The following is a 20963-nucleotide window of genomic DNA, read 5'->3' on the forward strand; positions in this document are numbered from 1 at the left end:
TGGTTAATATTACAGTAAATTTCTTAAGCATTGCTCCTTTAAATAAAATGCATAGAACTGGGAAAAAAAAATGTTTTTTTTCGAATTTACTAAAGGCAAAAGTTATAACAACTACAAACTTGGGGACAAAATCACTTCAAATATTTAAACTATCATTGCAAAGAGGAGTGGTGGCCTAGTGGTTAGAGCATTGCGCTTGGGTTCCGGAGGGTTCTGAGTTCAACTCCCACAGACCGCCACTCTGGGTCCCTGAGCAAGATCCTTAACCCCAGACTGCTCCCCGGGCGCTGCACAGTGGCAGCCCACAGCTCCCCAAGGGGATGGGTTAAGATGGAGAAGTGAATTTCTCCATTGTGAGATCTATAAAGTTAAATTATTATTAAACAAAACGTCACACATTTCATCTCTGTGGTGAAGATAAAAGAGAAACAGAAGCTACAGCAGAGCGTAAACGTTTTATAACCCTAAAATATATGACAGGGGATCTGACCTCTAGTTTAGGTATTTTGAAAAACTGAAAATTAGTTTGAAAAAAGATATTTCCTAACACTGTATAAAAAGACGCCTTTCCTTCAGTGGAGGGGATTAAGTTGTGTCTAGAGGGTACTCAAGTAACATTTTATTTTTGTAAAATATCAATGAGAGATTATTTGTTTTACGCTCTTCAAATCCAGAAGTTTACATACACTTGAAGTAATTTGGGGAATTCCAGATGTTGATGTCGTGGCTTCAGAAATGTCTGAAAATGTTTAATTCACAACATTTGAGTTAAGCAGAGGCACAGGTCTGGGTTTGTTGTAATGCTTAAACATGCTGCTTCCTTGTGTGACATCAAGGGGAAATCTAAAGGTCTCAGGCTATTGTGGACTTCCACCTCAAACTGGGATACAGTATTCAGATGTTTAAAGGTGCCACGTTCTTCTGTTCAACCAATAATATTCAAGCATAAACAGCACAGGAATGTGCTGGCGTCATTGTGTTCAGTAAAGGTCCCAGAAATGAACGTGTTTTGGTCTGAAATAAACCCCAGACCAAAAACAAAAGACCTCGTGAACATGCTGGTCAAAGAGTTTAATCATCAACAGAGAAACTAATCCTGCAGCAACATGGGCTCAAAGGTCACTCAGAGAGGAAGAAGCCATTTTTCTAAAAGCAACATAAAATAATCCAGAGTAAAGTTTGCTAATTCACTCAGAGACAAAGACAAAGAAGTTTTAGAGATATATGCCTTGGTCAAACTGTAGTTATCCATATTTAAACAAGTTACTGTGTTGAATTAAATAGTTTTTAATTGGGTAATTTTTGCTTTGTTGATAAGGACACGTACACCGTGTCCGGCTGTCCTCTGTCCTGCACTGAGACGGCGGAAGCTTCATGTCCTCTCTGTAGGAAGTTCACTTCTTCATAATTGAGTTCTTCCTCTGCTTTGTTGGCTGCTACCTGAACCTCCACACCTGTCTGACTCTGTGAGAAAATAAAATGTATTACTGTTCATGCAGATGCAGCCACAAACCTCCAGATGAAACTAAGTGCAGAGCTGCACAGAGAGGTGGAGCATTTCCCCACCTGAGTCTGTTGGGGAGTTGGATGTTTGAACTTGAACCACCTGGAAGACATCAGAGAGCCGTCAGAATATTTGTGGTTCATGAAACAACACAAAGAACCAAACTGATGTGAGACGCACATTAAGGACAGACATCAAAATAAAATCACTAACAGTATAAATGATATAAACCTGAAATGTTTAGGCTCTTCCAAATAAGGGTCTACTATAAAACAGATGAAGTTGTAGTCTGCCAGTGTAAATGATGTCAATTATAGCTAAAATGTATAGAGGAAGCAACATAAGAATGATGTCATCATTATGTCAAGAATAAGATACTAACAATAAACATTCAAATAAATATGTGAAGATGAAATGGGAGGAGGAGTTTAATGCAGAAAGTGGCACCAAATGTTGAAGGTTCATCGCTCATCCAGTAATTACTGAATTTCTAGTGAGTTTGCACTGAAGAATCGGGTCCACTTTTTTATTACACTGGAGATGAAAACAAGGCAGCTGCACAGCTGACAGAAACATTGGCGAGGATGTGGATCTGTTAACGTAGACCACTCTCCTATCTTTTGAAAAGCTCTAACAATAACTGTATTTGAGGAAATTATATGTAAGGAAATGCAGCAAATATTAGCATATAAAGTCCATAAGACTTGCTCAGTGCTGTATCTATGCAGATTCTCAGAAGGGACTATGACCTCTTGATAAAAATGCTGCCGATAGCAGCCAAGAGGGGAAGAGAAATAATCCCAGTAAACCTCAATGGAAAACAATTGTGGAAGACATCTTTGTGAAGGAACATTTTACACACATCCTGAGCGTACAGGACGCAGGGCTGAGGAGATACTGGGTGTTACCCTATTTTTATAGGTTACCCTATAAAAAACTTAAAATGATGAATGTGGAATAGCAAGTGATGGATATCCAAATCTGCAAGACTATAACAATATTGTGCTCTCCACAGGCAGCTCTTTCTTTGATTTCTGTTTTATTGTTTAAAAAAACAGCTAATAAATATTTAAGTGGGAAAAACATCACCAACTGGAAACATAAGGGCACAACAAGATATCCAGCTACATGGTTACTGTCCAGCTTGCTTGGTCGATTTGAAATTATTTTCAAAAAATTAAATGTCACCGGATGCAGAAATGTGTTTGTGTTTTGCAAAGACTTAAGAATAACTTGCATTACTTGTTTATATTGAGTTATCTGGAGTTAATTGGGTTTTTACTTTTGTAATACATATGGCGTTCTAATTAGCCGGGGATGTCCATCCCTGCTGTCCATTTTCAGATCTATGTTCAGTTATAAAACACAATGACAAAATCGTTGAATCTTATCAAGGATAAATTCTGAACCAAACACTGCTGAGTAAATGCTGATGGTTCCTAAACTGAAATATGTTCATCATGGATTCACAATTATACCCCTTCCTCTTCCACGTCATCATATGAGTGATGATGTGGAGTCTTAATGGAAAGCATCAGTTTAAGATCCTCACCAAACAGAGATCACCAGGCAGATGAGCACAATGACAACAATCACTGTAAGAAGTGGAATCAAATACTGAAACATCTCTGCTCCTGGAATAGAAAAACTAAATGACTGCAAAGAAATAAATGTATGTTTTAAAAGAGGGAGTATATATAATACATGTTTACAGGATATTAACCCAAAATACAGTAAAAAGTATTAATATGAAGCATCAATCCTCACACAGTCTAAATTTAAATGTTTTTAGAGAATTACAAATCTTAGACTTTACAGTTCTGAATACCAGTTATTAATTACCTTCAGTACTAACAAGGATCACTGATGATCTCTGATGACCCAGATCATTTGTAGCCACACAGTAATACTCTCCTCCCTCAGTAGCATTGAAGCTGTAAACCTGCCCCACAGATACATCAATGGCTCCATGTTTGCTGTTCCTGAACCAGGTGAAGCTGGCAGGAGGCTTGGCTCTGCTGGAGCAGCTCAGCTCCACCCAGCTACCTGCTGACACCAAACCTGATGGACTGATGGATGCTGAGGTGTCTTTAGGAGCATCTGAGGAAAATGGAACACGCATTAACTTTACTGATCAGAAACAGCTGAACCATGACGTGCTGACAGGATCACTTACATGAAACACTGAGAGTCACTTCTGTCTCTGCTGTCTTGTTTCCTCCATTCACAGGATATGTGGCAGAACATCTGATGTTGTATCCATCATGTGTGTCTGACAGAGTGATGGTCTCCTGGATTTTAGTTGTAAAGGTTCCCTCTGTGTTTTTCTCTGTTTGTCTGTGAGAGTCTTGTTGGAGATTCCAGGTGAGTTCAGGAGGTGAGTGTGGACAGGGAGTCAAAGCTGAGCAGCTGATAGTGACAGACTGATGCTCCTTCAGATCAGAAGGGATGTTAATGCTGGGACTCCATGGAGAATCTATGGTTTCACATTGACATACAAACAATAACACATTAAATACTATTTGAAATGATTTTACAATAAAAACCGCAAAACCTGACATTCTGAACGAAGTAATGAACATGTGAGGAAATACTTTAGTTTTTACCACTCAGCTTCCTTGTGGTTCATCACTTCATGTTATTTTACTACTAACAGTTTTCTGAGGAATATTTAGCACCAAGGACATTTCATGACTGAGTTTATGGCACAGGAGGCATCCTATCATGGTACAACTCTGGAGTTCACTGAGCTCCTGAGAGCGACCCATTCTTTCACAGCTGTTTTGTATAAGCAGTCTGCATATTTAGCAGCTGGATTATATGCACCTGTGGCCAGGAATGAAACATCTAAAATCAATTATTTGATGGGTAGGTGAATACTTATGGTAATATGGTGAAAAAAATAAAGTGCTCATAAAAAAGTAAAATACCTTCTTGCCTGTAAAACAGCTGCTAAAAACCCTCTAATGTTAGTGTCAGGGAATTAAGTCTTACCTTGAACTGTTATGTGAAGAGGAGTAGAACAAGCTGTTGCCTTGTAGCCACCGTTCTCAATTTTGAGGAAGTATTTGTCTTCTTGACTCTTGTTTATGTCTGAAAACACAGTGGTGCAATTTTTTTGTCTCAGGTTTCCAGTTATTTTTGCTAGATCTGCGTTGACCCCTTGTTTGATGTCATAAATATTATTTACACTTTGAATCCATGCTCCACGGGTTTCTTTTTCACTGTTAAATTCAGTGCTTCCTTTCGTAGCTGTAAAGCTACATGAGACTAGCAAACATGATCCACTCAGTGCTTCATTCTTATTTGGTATGGCGAGGAAGAGGAGTGGGGTACTGCCACGACAATCACCCATAACGCCTGTAAAAAAAAAAAAAAGAAAAACTGCACATGTTGTGGGGGATCTACAAACTTTAGTTCAGCTGCAACTTCTTACATGTGAAGCCTTTAAACAATATCAGAATCAAATATTTAAAACTAGAAATGATTCATGTGTCGTCTCCAAATGAAAGGAGGTGAACAACCAGCTCACCTGGCAGAAACAAGACGCTCAGTAACATGTTGACTTTCAGCACGTTCTCAGACATCAGACTCACATAGTCCTCCTTCATCTCTAGGACTGGAAATAGAATTAATTAAATCTGGGTCAGTTGTTTCTTTAAGTAGAAACTTATTTTACCAGAATGATTTAGCAGAGAACGCTAAAATATTTTTTAGTTTTAAAAGTCAAATTCTGTAATATTTTCTTAAATTAATCTGCAAAATAAAATCTTGTGTTGACTCAGGTAATCAGTGAAGTCAGTCAGCAGGAGATCAAATAACTGTCCTCTCTGTTTAAAAGTTACAGTCATATAAAAGCAAACTATTGCAGTTATCCTTCCTTCTTCTGTGAAAGAGGATGTCAGATTGTCTTCAGCTCCCTGACATCTCTGTGGCTGATTTCTTTTCACGATAATCACACAAAGTGTTTTTCGTACAGCGTTTGCTCAAAACAGCCTGAATTTACATGCAGTTTGCAGATATTGACACGTTTTCTGAGATGACTAACAATTTTTGCAAGATAAGTTTTTGACCTGAACAGTGATCTGTTTAGTAGATGTTGCATCTGAGTAACTTTTGGAAAAGAGATAGGCAAAATTTAGATAAAACAAGAATATGTACACAAAATAAAATTCAAGATCAATAAATTATTAAAAGCAGATGTCGTTGCACCAAACTCTGCTTTTGGGTAAAAGTAGCTGTACAAAAATCAGTCCAGGGGCTGCAAATGGCATCCAGGCGTCACTTTGGTCACCTCTGCTATAAGGTGTCTTTCTACTCCATGAACCTTTTCAAAAGGCCCTGAATGGTAGGTAGTAGATTTTCATACCAGGAACCTTTGAATAGAGATCTATGGAGGGAAAAAAAAATAATTTTTAAATTCCAAAAAACGGTTAAAAAATAAAACATCTGGACTTCTATTCTGAAACTGAAGATGCTTTGCTTCCCTAACAACTCTCCATTGTGAGGGGCGATCAGTTCCAGGGTAATCTACATGTGAATCCCTGCTGCTCTCTCAAAAAGCAGGCGAATGTTGAAGGTCTGCACCTTTGAAATCCCTCCCATTGTAATCTGTTAGAGTGACATGTTTTTAAGGATGTTTCAGTGAATCTATCCAACTTATAAATTCAATCAACAATTATAGTTTTTCTCTTCTACACAAACATCTAGCGAGTGTCCACTGTTTCTGCCTCCTCTAACAGGATCTTGTAACAAAATGCAAAGTGTGTTTTTTCCTTTCAGCCATTCGTCCAAATCTCTATTTTGCAACAGTGCAGCACAACAGGTGCCCTTCAAACATAAAGAGGTGCAAGGTAGAGTCTGATATACTTTTTTACTAGCAGATAAATGGTTGAACACAGACATAGAGGAATTATTGATTACAAATGTCACAAGACTTCAGAAATCTTCTGATCCTCTTTTGCTCTGACTGTGAGAAAAAAGAAGTCTACAATTTCTTACTATCTTATCACCATGGTACAATCCTGCTCATGATAACGTTTAACTAATGACTCGTTCCAATTCCCTACCTTAGAGCAGATTTAATATTCAGCTATCAAACATTGAGATTATTAGGAAAAAAAACAGCTTTCTAGGTCTTTGTAAGTAAAGGTTATGAAAGACAAAACCACCGGACAGAACCAAATTTGCAATTAACACGATGAAGCAAAAAGAGGAATCTAGCAAAACCAAATTCCTCCTTTTACTTAATCTTCACCGCGTTTCCACAGTATTTTATCCGACAATGACTTTACCCCTAACTACTTATCTCAGACACACTCAGAGGTGAGAAACTGTTTGTTTAGGATGCAAACTATATCTATGATCAACTTTTTGTTTTAGAATGTGCAAACACACCTATACAACAGACTTGTACTTCTTTAAAGTTTTTTAAGTCTCCTAACTTTCCAGATGTTGGGTTTGACTGTCTGCCGGTCATACAAGTCAACTATTGTCACAGTTCATAAAGCAGAAGTTAAACATTATTTTTTGTAGTCAAACGTCTCCACCAAACTATTCTGGGGAGAAACTGCTAAAAGATCAGAACCCAACATAGATTAAGAGTAGACAGATACATTGTGCTACAACCAAAATGCTTATACTGCATCACAACCAGGGATATATTTCTACCAAAGGACATTTACAGACACTCTGTTTCAACAACAGTTTTGATCTGTCAACTGTTTTGTTGACAATAAACACATCGATGTCATAATTTAGAGTTATTGGTTCATTTCTTCACCGTTTTTCTTGTCTTTTATTATATTCTACAAGTCTTGCCATAATCTATATATATAGATTATGGGACTATATAGGATATTGTACCACAACCCAGAACAGAGGACATAACACTTATACAATAATGCCCCTTGTGAACAATGGGCAATAAGCAATCAATCAATTAACCAATCACATGACAGGCAAATCCAGCAACTGGACGAAAATTCACAAATATCCCTCCAGTGTTTCTCTCAGGACTGGTTTTATTGGTGACATCCTGCTCACTTCTCTTGTATAGTAAAAATAAGTGACGTGCATGAACTATTTACCAGCTGCTTCTCATCATCCACTTCTCCTTCTGCAGGGTACCAGCCTGCTGAGTAACGTGAACTAAAGGAGAATACTGAGCAGAGCTTCTAAAGGAGCAGCAGAGATATAAGCAACAAGTAGATGAGGAACATAAGACTTTTTTTAAAATCGGGTAAAGGCAAAACTTCAAATGCTGTAACAACTACAAACACGAGAAGTAAAACAAATCATACCTCTAAGTCTTGAAACAAGAGAGTTTCAAATACCTGGGTGTTCACGTCAACGATAAGCTGGACTGGACTCACAACACCGACGCCCTGTATAAGAAGGGCCAGAGCCGCCTCCACCTCCTGAGGAGGCTGAGGTCCTTTGAGGTTAGCCGGCCTCTGCTAAAAACTTTCTATGACTCTGTGGTGGCCTCAGCCCTCCTCTGTTGTCTGCTGGGCTCCTGGCAGCACAGAGCGGGACAGGAAGAGGCTGATAAACTGGTGAGGAAGGCCACTTCTGTCCTGGGCTGCTCTCTGGACTCTGTGGAGGAAGTGGCTGAGAGGAGGGTGTTGTCCAAGTTCACATGCATCATGGACAACACCTTCCACCCCCTGCACCAGACTGTAGAGGAGCTGAGCAGCTCCTTTAGTGCCAGACTTAGACATCCTGTCTGTAAAAAGGAGCGCTACCGCAGGTCATTCATCCCTGCTGCTATCAGACTTTACAATGCTGCACTAAAACTGTGACCATAACTGTAATAATTAATGTGCAATAACCAAGGTTCAATAATCTATTTAATACACTGTCCTACAACCCGTGCAATAATCCTGATGTAGTGACTTCTGCCGCTATCAACACCTGAACATAAGTCAGCACACATGTATGTATGTACAAATGTATACAATGTATATGCACATATATACGCGTAGGTACGTACGTATGTAGGCGCATAGATATATGTATATATTTAAGTATATAGATATGTTTATATTAGGGCTGGGCAACGATTAAAATATTTAATCGCGATTAATCGCATAATTTGCCTGATTAATCATGATTAATCGCATTGTATTTACAAACTCCAAGAATGAATTCAAAAGTAGTGTAAAGAGCACTTTTATTTTAATGTTCTGCTGCCATATGAACAAAAGTGTTGTAACATTTGTAGCACTTATCAGTAACACATATTTAGTGTAAAGCTCAACTTAAACATGTAAAACAAAAAATAGCAATAATAATAAATTAAAGCTTATTGCCAATGACAGGGAATTCTCTTTATGGGGAAAAAATCTACCAAAAACAGGCAATTTCTGAGGTAACAGCAGGGAGCAGCATTACCATTTTATGTTCAATACCAAAGTTTAACTTAGCAGTGGTTACAACTAACTTGTTTCTGTCATATTTGTTGCTGGAAGAACTTTAAACTGAAATGCTTGCTAACTCGATATGCGTGCATGTTTATTTGACGTTAACACGCGGATTTTTGTTGTTGCTTTCCCTCGTGCATATAGTGAATGGCAGGGAAAAACAGGCAAAAACACATGGATACTTTGAAACGAGAAGCGACTTCACCGACGGCGTCGATGCAGACTCCGCTCCGCACAAAGCTTGTTCCGTTCGCCAACTCACCGCCTCACCTAAGCAAATTCCTGCGGGAAACACCGCCTTCCGCACGCGGCTTTGTTTTTTCCGCGTTTTCCTTTAACCAGCCGCACCAACCTGCTTGAATCCGAGGCTGGGCTGACAGCAAGGTTATTGGCGCATTATCGCCACTGTTCTGATTCAAACCCCTACACCGCAGCAACAGACCTTCACAAAATAAAAGCATGTGAGCAACATGCGTTAACCCGCGTTAAAGTAAATATCACCGTTAATAGTCTAATGGATTAACGCGGAATTAACGCGTTAACTTGCCCAGCCCTAGTGTTTTTATTTATTTATTTTTTTTTATATATATATATATATATATATATATATATATATATATATATATATATATATATATATATATATATATATATATATAGTATTTTTTTGGTATTCTTTTTGATCCATTGTATATATGAAGATTCACTGTATATAACTGAATGCACCTTCCCTACTCTGCTCCTTCTTGTATGAGCCGATGTGACGAGTGAATTTCTTCATTGTGAGATCAATAAAGACTATCTTATGTTCTCCTGGATTTTAGTTGTAAATGAGTAAAATAAAATAAAAACACAATAAGTACTATATATGTGGTAAAAGTTTACAATAAAAAAATTCGACGAAGTAATGAATATGTGATGAAATACTTTAGTTTTTACCACAGAAATGACAGACCACTCTGAGCTTCCTTGTGGTTCATCACTTCATATTATTTTACTACTAAAAGTTTTCTGAGGAATATTTAGTAGCAAGGACATTTAATGACTGAGTTTATGGCACAGGAGGCATCCTATCATGGTACAACTCTGGAGTTCACTGAGCTCCTGAGAGCGACCCATTCTTTCACAGCTATTTTGTAGAAGCAGTCTGCATATTTAGCTGCTGAGTTATATGCACCTGTGGCCAGGAATGAAACATCTAAAAACTATTATTTGATGGGTAAGTGAATAATTATGATAATATGGTGAAAACAAAAATGCTGAAGAAGTAAAATACCATGTTGCCTATAAAAGCAGATGCTATAGGTGGTGTCAGGGAATGAAGTCTTACCTTGAACTGTTATTTGAAGAGGAGTAAAACAAGCTGTTGCCTTGTAGTCGCTGTTCTCAATTCTGAGGAAGTATTTGTCTTCTTGACTTTTGTTTATGTCAGAAAATACAGTGGTGCAGATTTTCTGTCTAAGGTTTCCAGTTATTTCTACCAGATCTGCGTTGACCCCTTGTTTGATGTCAAAAATATTATTATCTTTGAATCCATGCTCCACGGGTTTCTTTTTTACTGTTCAATTCATGGAACTAGCAAACATGATCCACTTAGTGCTTCAATCTTATTTCGTATGGTGATGGAGAAGATTGGGATTATGCCCCATCAATCACCCAAAACACCTGCAAAAGTAGACACATGATGAATATATTATGGGGGAGAAAGTTCATGATTTACAAACTTCATGTATATCCGTTAAAGTTTAAACAATATCAGAATCCAATGTTTCAAAGTAGAAGTTATTTATGTGTCTTCTCTAAATGCAAAGAGATGAACAACCAGCTCACCAGGAAGAAAGAAGACGCTCATGTTGACCATCATGTTGACCATCAGTATGTTCTCAGATAGAGCTGCCATTAGACTCACATAGTCCTCCTCCTTCACCTGTAGGACTGGACACAATATAAAATATAAATAAATACTGAATCCTAATAAATCAGTTCAAGTACAAACTTAATGAGACAGAGTGTATTGTGCAGAGAATGGCAGAATACTTTTTAGTTTTAAAAGTCATATTCTCGTAGCTTTCCTTACCAAATTAATCTGCAAAATAAAACAGTGTGTTAACTCAGGCAATCAGTGAAGTCAGTCAGCTGGAGATCAAACAAGCATCTTCTCTCTTTAAAAGTGACAGTCATATAAAAGCAGATTATAGATACCCTTCCTTCTTCTGTGAAAGAGGATGTTAGAGCATCTTCTACTCCCTGATATCTCAGAGGCAATTTTTTTTAATCGATATAATCATACAAACTGTTTTGTTCTTTAATTAAATTTCTCAAAGTTGTTGCAATAGTCCTTAGAGAGTCAACCGTTGAATCTTCTTGAACTGAGCGAACCACCTTCCTCTGTTTATTTCAACCCATTCTATTTTGTTCTCTGCATTTTACCGAATTCCCCTCTCACTGTTTCAGGAAAGCTTTGGATCATAATATCTAAAAACCCACAGTTTTATATTGGATCACATCTCTATTGGGTCAAAGAAAGGGGGGGGGGGGGGGGGCTTTGGACATCCCTGCTACAAGGGTTTTGTAAAATCCATGAACCTTTTCCAGGACAAAGTGGCATCTCTAGGGGTAGTAGTCCCCCTCCCCCCATGTATTTATTGAATATACAGCAGATAATCAAAACTGATCCCATAAAAAGCCCATGGATGGTAGGTAGTGGATTTTCATACCATGACATTTTGAATGGAGTTCTGAGGATGGGAAAACTAAATGTTTGACATTGTTTGCATTTTTTCAACAGTATAATTCATATATCTCAGTTTATTCTCTCTGCAAAATTGTCCTGTTCATGTTTTCCATGACTAACCCAGAAGCAACAATCACGGAGACCACAGTAAAAGTTAAGAAAGTTTATTGACGTAAATGTAGGTGGATGTCAGAGATTCAGGGACGGGTGCTGGCCGACTGGGAAGGCTTTGGTCGTTGACTTTAAAATGGAACGTATGGACAGTGTGAGCACCAATGGCAAGCAGGATGGTTAGATGATGTGGCAGAGGGTGTCTCACGGATGGTTTGGTTATGGTGAGCTGGAGATGATGTGGCAGCTGTAGTCGTTGTCTGACGGACTGAGTATGGAGTGTGGTGTGGCAGATGGTTGAACGCTGGAGGGTGGACAGGCTTGATAGTGGAAGGAGATCTTTGAACACCAGCGGGTCGGAGAAGCAGTGGTTGACAGGAGTGCCAGAAAGGCTCTTGGGATCCAAAACTGATAACTCAGACAGGAGATCTTCTTAGAATAACAGAGAATGATCTGGACGGGGTTCTGGCAAATATGGTGTCTGGAAAAGAAAACACGAACGTTAGCAAGGGAACAAGAAACCAGGAACGACTTGGAGTAAAAGGTCTGGTTGGGAGAGCCAATGCTCTGACACCTTTCTTCTGTCTTCTGATGGGAAAACACCTATGTCTAGCATCCCCCTTTCACATCCTGCAGGAGAAAGGTGAGAAGACACACCACCACCAACAGTCAACACACATGGAGCGCGCTCGTGGCGTAGTGGATAGCGCGACCCATGTTTGTAGGCCTTTAGTCCTCAACGCGAACGACCCAGGTTCAAATCCAACCCGCGGTCCTTTGCCGCATGTCTCTCCCCTTCTTCTGCTCCTTTCCTGTCAGTCTACTGTCAATAAAAAGCAAGCCACTGGAAGCTGCAAAAAAATAAAATAAAAAAAGAAACAGTCCACACACAGGCAGATAGTTATAGTGGTGGAGATAGGCACCAGGACCCCTTGTGACGTACCTCAAGGCAGCGGATCCAAGGGTGTAGCACCAATGGACTCTTCAATGTTCGTGATACCAGGAATCTAGGAATGGACCCTCATGAAAGCTACCAGAAGTATCTAAGGAGAAGGCCAATGGAGCGCCTGGAACCATGATGACCCAAGAAGTTGGATGAATGATCTGAAAGATGAAGGTACGTAGAGCTGCTTAGTTGGTCCTCCCCCAGGATCTGGTTCGTCATGGAGAGCTTACTTGATACCACGTTCCATATCCTAGGAGCGTTACCCAATGACACAGGAGGTGGGGGTATGATGGTAACTGCCTGCTGATCCTCCTCTTCAGAAGAGAGTTGACAGGACCTGGCTTCAGGTGTTCTTGGAGCCAGGATGGTAGATGATGTTGTATTGGAAGCAAGAGAAAAATAAGAACCAACTGGACTGACATCTCTTGACAGTTTGGAGGTAGGTCAGGTTTTTATGGTCGGCCGTGATGATAGGTTGATGAGTACCCTCTAACCAGTGCCTCGACTCTTCTAGAGGGGGCTTGATGGCAAAACCAACACGACATGCTGTCGATGCTCTTTAATAATTTTTTTGAGGAACTCTCTGAGGATGTCATCTATCAGAGCCTGGAAAACTGTTGGGGCGTTTGTAAGACCAAAAGGTATGACAAGATACTCGTAATTACCAATAGGTGTTTTAAGTATTAACATTTGCATATCTTCCTCCTATAAATATGTGCAGTTTGGTCATTAGCTTGTGATCTACATATTCATGAACACATGCAGAAAAGTTTGTGCCTGCTGTTCAGCTCATTTTGCACATGCAAATTGCTTTGCACCTGGTTTGAAGATAAGTTTTACACACACTACTTGGTTTGAACGTGTTTTAATACATGTAAACCTTTTGAAGATTAAGCCCTCAGTTTACTGTATACATTACAAATATATTTTTGTACTTTTTACACAACATTTTTCTATTGATTAAAAACATTTTACAAATCATTTGCTCATCCCTGAGATGCCAAACCTTTTCAGTACTATCTGTGCATCCTCTACAAATGTCATAATACTGGGGTATATGCACATTCATGTAGACACCCCCTCCCGTCACTGCAATTTAACTCCTTCAGTTACTGGACTGTTTTAATTTCAGACAACTTGTCAATGACTCCTAACACAACAAATGGGCACACTCTTGATCTTGTCGTAAAAACTCTGCTACTCTCGCCATCCTGAAGGTTTATAACTGGGAGTGTCTCATCATAAATTCGATTGATCACCATCTTCACAGTGTCCCATTAAGCACAAATGTCAACTATTCTTTTGGAATATTAAGAACCTTAACCCAGACATCATGGAAGCAGACCTCCAGCCCTTTTCAACCAACTTTCCATCACCTGACGATGCAGTGAACCATTTTGGACGGACGGATGGACGGATGGATAGTCTTTACAGCTTCGGAAAATGTATGATTTTATGTTGATAGTGTGAAAATGATGTTGAAGGACTTGAAAATACAGTTACCAAATCAGAGGTGTTCTGCACTCCACCTGTTCTGCTTCTTTTCACAGATTTACAAGGAAAACTTCTTAGGACTGCTAATGAGATGATTTTTGAAATGTACAAAAAACTTTAACACTGAACCAGCTTTTATAAACACACCTTATGCACACTGAGCCTAACTGAAGGAAGCTCCAGCTCTAGTCAGAGAAACATGCACCAAGTAGCAGGCCCGATCAACATTCATTCAGGAATGTTTCTAGTTTTTAGTATTATGTGTAATAATGTCCCTAAAGGGTTAAATAATCAGATATCTATGCATTATTGGTTTTTTTTCTCTTTTATTTGTCACATATTTTGTCAACTCATTAATGTATTAAATACTGCGATAGACTTGCGACTTGTCCAGGGTGTACCCCGCCTCTCGCCCATTGACAGCTGGAGATAGGCACCAGTGATAGAGCAGGGATTCTCAGTGTGTGGAGCTGCCACTAGGGGGTGTGCGAGCTCGTAATAGTAATAGTAATTGTAATATAATCTTTATTGTCATTGAAACATACAACGAAATTTGTTTTCTGCTTTTAACCCATCACCCTTGGGGAGCAGTGGGCTGCCATGTGCGGCGTCCGGGGAGCAATCTGGGGTTAAGGGTCTTGCTCAGAGACCCAGAGTGCCTGGACCGGTGATACTTGCAACCTTCTCTAACTGCAAGCGCAGTGCTCTAACCACTCGGCCACGACCCCCCCCCCAAAATGTAATTCTCTGAAATTGGCACAGCTTGGATTTGTACCTCCAATCTTCTGACTGGCAGCCTGAGACCTAATCCACTTGATCAAACACCAGTGCCAAACACCAACTGAAAACTGCAATGGCGGTCCAACAGTGTTTTCCCCCACACCATAAACAATGTAAATAAACATTCCCTTTGTAAAGATTGAAATCAAAAACTGTAAATTTAATCAATAAACAAAAAGTATTGCAATGATTTGTAATAGACTTTATTGCTAAATGGTGTTGCACACAACAGTATACTGTTTCTTTAAGTAGGTTGTTTTGGATTTATTCGGAAGAAATGTGTGGCTTCCGGGGGGAGGAGTGGTGGTTCGGGGACTAGTGGGGTGAAAGCTGTCCCATTCTGTTTGTCCTAAAATAAAGTGTTAGCAGCAAAACCTCAGTCTGGTGCTTGGGTGTCTGTTGGCATATGTGTATGGCTGACTGAAAGTATTATGTACTATACTTACCTATTTCACACCGCAAGGGGGTGCTATTTTCTGGTGGGACGTTATATGTTTGATGAAGGGGAAAAATAAAGTTTTATGCCCTCGAGGTTGAGGAGAGAAGTTGTCTGTCTACCTTTCGTAGTGTTGCAATATTGCACTCTTGCTAACAGGTTATGGGCCCAGTGACGACGACAAGCAGAGTTGCAACAACAGAAAGCGTGACGACGAACACGTGGTAGCTAGTTATGGTGCAGCAAAAGGCAAAGTGGCCAATGTTTGATGGTAGGGCCGAAGAATATGAGCTCTGGAAAAAACAGAACCTTACTCCTCAAGCCGAAATGGGATAGCTGAGAAGGAAGGGCCAACTCTTTTCGAGATGGCAAGGTGTAAGCTCATTGACAGTAATTTACCTAAGAGCCTATGGCCTTATGCTGTACAGGAAGCAGCCTACACCAGAAACCGATGCTTTAACAAGCACATTGGCACAACACCGTAGACAGCACTGACAGGGAAGAAGTGTGATCTAGCCAATATGCACAAATTCAGATCAGAGTGCTATGTGTATGTACAAAATAAGGATAAACTAGATCCCAAGTGTGAGAAGGGCTTCTTCGTAGGGCATGACAAGGGGAGCCCTGCCTTTCTAGTTTACTACCCCAACAACGGGAAAGTGCAGAAACACAGACTGGTTAAATTTATCACTAAGACAACATGTGATAGTGAGACTCAGACACAGGAATTAGGATTTGACCCCATCGTAAATACTGACAAGACAGACGCATTGCAGCCCAGTGCTCAGAGCACAGATGTACAGACTGACAGTCCAGAATCCCCAGAGGATGGTGGCAAGGAGCACCACAGGGTGATGCCACAGGCCGCAAGAAGTAGAAGATACCCCATTAGAGATCGTAAGCCCCCGAGTAACCTTAGTGATTACTTTACTCAGGGAGATAGTGATGATGATGATGATGATGATAGTACACTCACCAGTATTGACTATTGCTACCGAGCAATGTGTGGTGTACCACTGACCTTTAAACAGGCTATGACATCCCCACAGGCAAGTAAATGGAAGAGAGCAATGGATGAGGAGATGCAGTCTTTAGAGGAGAACCAGACCTTTACCCTGACCAAATTGCCAGAGGGCAGAGAGACAGTGGGAGGTAGGTGGGTATACTCTATTTAGGAGGGTGGTAATGCTCATGAGCAGTACAAGCACATAAAAGAATAGCACACTGTCTATTTCCCCTGCACTGTTTACATTGTTACATTGTTTTTCATTTCAATTGTTTACATAAATCGCTGCTGCATCTTTATGCTGAAAAATAGTGCAATCTACAGAGATGTTTTAGAGTGATTTTTTTTCAAACAAAATTTCGTTCTGTACGCACTTTGTGCATACAAAATGACAATAAAGATATCTATCTATCTATCTATATATATCTATATACATAGACATACATAAAGAGTAGACCCCGCATCGACCGCTCTCGCCTATAGGCGCTGACGAGATTTAGGGGTGCCATCTTGGGGCGGTCGACAACTCCGCTCAGTCTAATGTGTTAACCAGGTGCAGAATCAATTTTAATCAACTATAACTCGTTTAATGTTGAACTAATTTTCACATTTGTTTTGCTTAAAATCTTAAAACTATAGCTATTATAACAAATGGTTCAGTGCGTTTAAATAATCTTAGTGGGGTTAAAAGTATTAGATTATTCTGACGTGATGTATGTATGTTTCAAAACACAGCCACACACACATTTTTTATAATTTTTTTATTGCTATATAAACAAACACATTTGTACATGTGCATATGTACATATACGTCCCAAAAAGAACCCGTGATGGGCGAAATCTGTAAAGTAGTAACCTTTATTTTTTTTTTTTTACAATTATTATATACAATGAAATACACTATAGTATATTGAAACCATAGAACAAAACCTTTTTACCGGCCCAAGCATTTGTTTAACAAATGAAAGTACTATATAAACGTTTTTTATTATTATTTACAAATAAGCTGTAAAATAATAATTTTAATCAATACGAACTGAAGGCTTCAAATTGCGGAGATCAGCGCCGCCCACCGCGACCCGAGTCATTGGATTAGAACGGGAGAAAATGAAAAATTATTATAAAAAAAAAATACAAAGTACAGTAGGACAAATAGTGACTCGTGTGTATTTCACTGCTCTTTTGACTGAGGCGCTGCATCCGTGACTCCGCTCTGTAGCGTTTTTTTCTTCTAAAGCCCGCGGTGCAGGTGAGTTTTTTTCCGGGAGAAGAACACATTTTTATCGGTAGTTGTCACTCCTTTTTCTTCTGGGCAAAAAGATTCTTATAAACCGACACGCCACCTGATGAGAACTGTAATGAACGGCTCATCAATGCAAATCCTTGAAGCAGCGAGACTGTGAAAGGTGAACCGCAATATAGCCAGGGTTCACTATATATATATATATATATATATATATATATATATATATATATATATATATATATATATATATATATATATATATATATATATATATATATATGCTGTTTATTCACTAATGTCTAACAACAACTTTGTGTCTCCTGGTATTAGAAAACTTACATTCTGATCAAAAATACAATGTTTTTTCATCTTGCTTGTAAAAAGTTATCCCTCGAGCCCTGACATAAATAGTCCCTCGATTTAAACAAAAATGAGCCGCACAGTGCTGAGGCATCATTAGTGTGTCAGCTTGAATCAGCAGGATTAGGTATCAACTCGACCGCCCCAAGGTGACGCCCAGTCTTTTTAAGCCCTCGACACTCAAGCCATTGTTTGAGCTGAAGGTTGGTGTGTTCTTCGACAGTGCGACCAGTAATCCGTGTGCCTGGGACATCGTCTTGGGAAAGTTTAACGGCTGTAAAGTCGGTCATATCCGTTATCCGTGCGTTCTCTCCTGTATGCGTTCTCTCCTGTATGCCCTACCTAAGCGGCAAAAGGGGCGTTGCTCTTGAGACGGTGACGTCACGTGCGTGGTACCGCATTCCTGCGCAGCGACAGTCAATGCGGGGTCTACTCTTATATTATATATATATATATATATATATATATATATATATATATATATATATATATATATATATATATATATATATATATATATATATATATACGTCCGTCCGTCGTCTTCCGCTTATCCGGGGTCGGGTCGCGGGGGTAGCAGCTTCAGTAGGGAGGCCCAGACGTCCCTCTCCCCGGCCACTTGGGCCAGCTCCTCAGGAGGAATCCAAGGCGTTCCCAGGCCAGCCGGGAGACATAGTCCCTCCAGCGTGTCCTGGGTCTTCCCCTGGGTCTCCTCCCGGTGGGACGTGCCCGGAACACCTCTCCAGGGAGGCGTCCAGGAGGCATCCTGACCAGATGCCCGAGCCACCTCAACTGGCTCCTCTCGACGTGGAGGAGCAGCGGCTCTACTCTGAGTCCTCCCCGGATGACTGAGCTCCTCACCCTATCTCTAAGGGAGAGCCCAGACACACTACGGAGAAAACTCATTTCAGCCGCTTGTATCCGGGATCTCGTTCTTTCGGTCACGACCCAAAGCTCGTGACCATAGATGAGGGTAGGAACGTAGATCGACCGGTAAATCGAGAGCTTCGCCTTTTGGCTCAGCTCTCTCTTCACCACAACGGATCGGTACAGCGCCCGCTTCACAGCAGACGCTGCACCAATCCACCTGTCGATCTCCCGCTCCATCTTCCCCTCATTCGTGAACAAGACCCCCATGATACTTGAACTCCTCCACTAGGGGCAGGACATCCTCCCCAACCCGGAGAAGGCACTCTACCCTTTTCCGGTTCAAGACCATGGTCTCGGATTTGGAGGCACTGATTTTCATCCCGGCCGCTTCGCACTCGGCTGCGAACCGCTCCAGTGAGAGCTGTAGATCACGCCCTGATGAAGCCAATAGGACCACGTCATCCGCGAATAGCAGAGACGCAATCCTAAGGCCACCAAAGCGGATCCCCTCAACACCTTGGCTGCGCCTAGGGAGTATATATATATATAATTTATTTATTTTATTTTATTTATTTATTTTATTTGAAGATCGGGGGTGCGTCAAGCCGAATGGGTCATGCAAGGGGGAGGGTGTGCACGGCTGAAAAAGTTTGGGAAGCCCATCCTGAATGGGTAGGTGTAAAAGCCATGTCTGTGTTGTTATTGTAGATATTATAATTTACTAATTTTAACAAATTACCACATTGCACATAATAACAGTCCCATAAATATAAAGGATTATGCTGAAACAAAGCAAACATGTTCAGCAGGGTGCGATTTGCTGGGGGGGGATCCCCCCCCCCCCTCTGGTTGTGATGTCCCCCCCTCTGGTCATTCATGTTTTATCCCTGGGGGGGATACATTCCTCCCCCCTCTGATTTAAATAAGTAGTATGGCGGCGTATCAATTTAAAATCTTATCCAAACGCTGCGGCCGGCTGAGACAAGGGGTAATGGCTACTGACGATGCGTCACGCTGAACCATTACACACGTTGATGTCGTTTTATTTTTCCATCTCACGATCTTAACACAAAACTTTTACTTACATTTATGAGCCGTGCATGGATACATCAAACCGTGCGTTGATGACGGTTAACAGAAAGTTTCTCCCCAAGCTCACCCAGCCGCCATAATCCAGGTCGCTGTTGAACTCAGGTGAGCAAACAAACTAATACAGATGACACCACACCCACGGTGCCACCCACAGATACCAGTGACGTCACATGCGGGTGCCCATACACCCATAGAGAGGATATTATTGTCAGAAGAGCACAAGACGTACAGCAAAACAAAGTATGGCTCCTACATTTCCGGCCCCAAATTATTTCATGATAATAATTCACCACCACCATCACCTTGTAGGAGACACCAATGAAAATTCAAAGTGAACACACAAGTTCATCAAAGTCCATTTTATACTCTTAGATCCAAGCAGTCTAATAAAGTCAGACCAGTCCATTCAAAAGCTCAAAGTTCATGCCCAAATAATCCACAGGTCTTCACTGCTCTTCTGCTTCCTGCAGAAGACAGACTTTGGTTATTTGTTTTAGTTTTAATCCGTACACTCTGAACTAGTCCATTTTTGTCTGGAACAGTGTCCACAATTCTTCCTGTAATTCAAGTCTTGTGCGGTGCCATATCATCCACTAGCACTACTAGATCTCCAGGAACAAAGTTTCTCTGTGCAGTATTCCATTTCTGGTGCTCCTGAAGCTCAGGAAGATACTCCTTCACCCAGCGCTTCCAGAACAGATCCACCATATACTGCACTTGTTTCCACCGACGACGAGTGTACAGATCCTCCTTCTCAAACACTCCAGGTGGCAACAACGGCTGTGTCTAGAGAAGAAGTAGATGGTTAGGTGTTAATGCTTCCAGGGGTCCGTTCTTCGTACGTTGCTTAAAACATCCGAGATCAACTGACACATCCAAGATGATTTCATCCGGCTAATCATAATCCGGCTAATTGGGTTCTTTGAACACACCTGTTGTTTATGATTAGTATGGCTGGAT

At 40.5% G+C, this 20963-nt stretch overlaps 2 protein-coding genes across 2 annotated transcripts in view; one reads left to right on the forward strand and one right to left on the reverse strand.

Annotated features, from left to right (window-relative positions):
• The window catches only part of LOC105924438 (biogenesis of lysosome-related organelles complex 1 subunit 5-like), a 54634-nt gene that overhangs the window by 2110 nt on the left and 31561 nt on the right, over window positions 1-20963 (forward strand). The window lies entirely within an intron of this gene.
• LOC110367778 (B-cell receptor CD22-like) lies at window positions 1045-20083 on the reverse strand. Its single transcript, XM_036125204.1, has 11 exons — window positions 19997-20083; window positions 10759-10863; window positions 10259-10593; window positions 5037-5123; window positions 4695-4864; window positions 4499-4597; window positions 3681-3980; window positions 3347-3604; window positions 3057-3138; window positions 1567-1606; window positions 1045-1464 (listed from the first exon to the last, which is right to left on the reverse strand). Exons 5-11 carry the CDS (start codon window positions 4705-4707, stop codon window positions 1288-1290), a joined length of 969 nt encoding a protein of 322 aa, XP_035981097.1. The 5' UTR covers window positions 4708-4864; window positions 5037-5123; window positions 10259-10593; window positions 10759-10863; window positions 19997-20083; the 3' UTR covers window positions 1045-1287.

Source organism: Fundulus heteroclitus, chromosome 21 (genome assembly GCF_011125445.2).
Source record: "Fundulus heteroclitus isolate FHET01 chromosome 21, MU-UCD_Fhet_4.1, whole genome shotgun sequence".
Lineage (NCBI taxonomy): Eukaryota > Metazoa > Chordata > Actinopteri > Cyprinodontiformes > Fundulidae > Fundulus > Fundulus heteroclitus.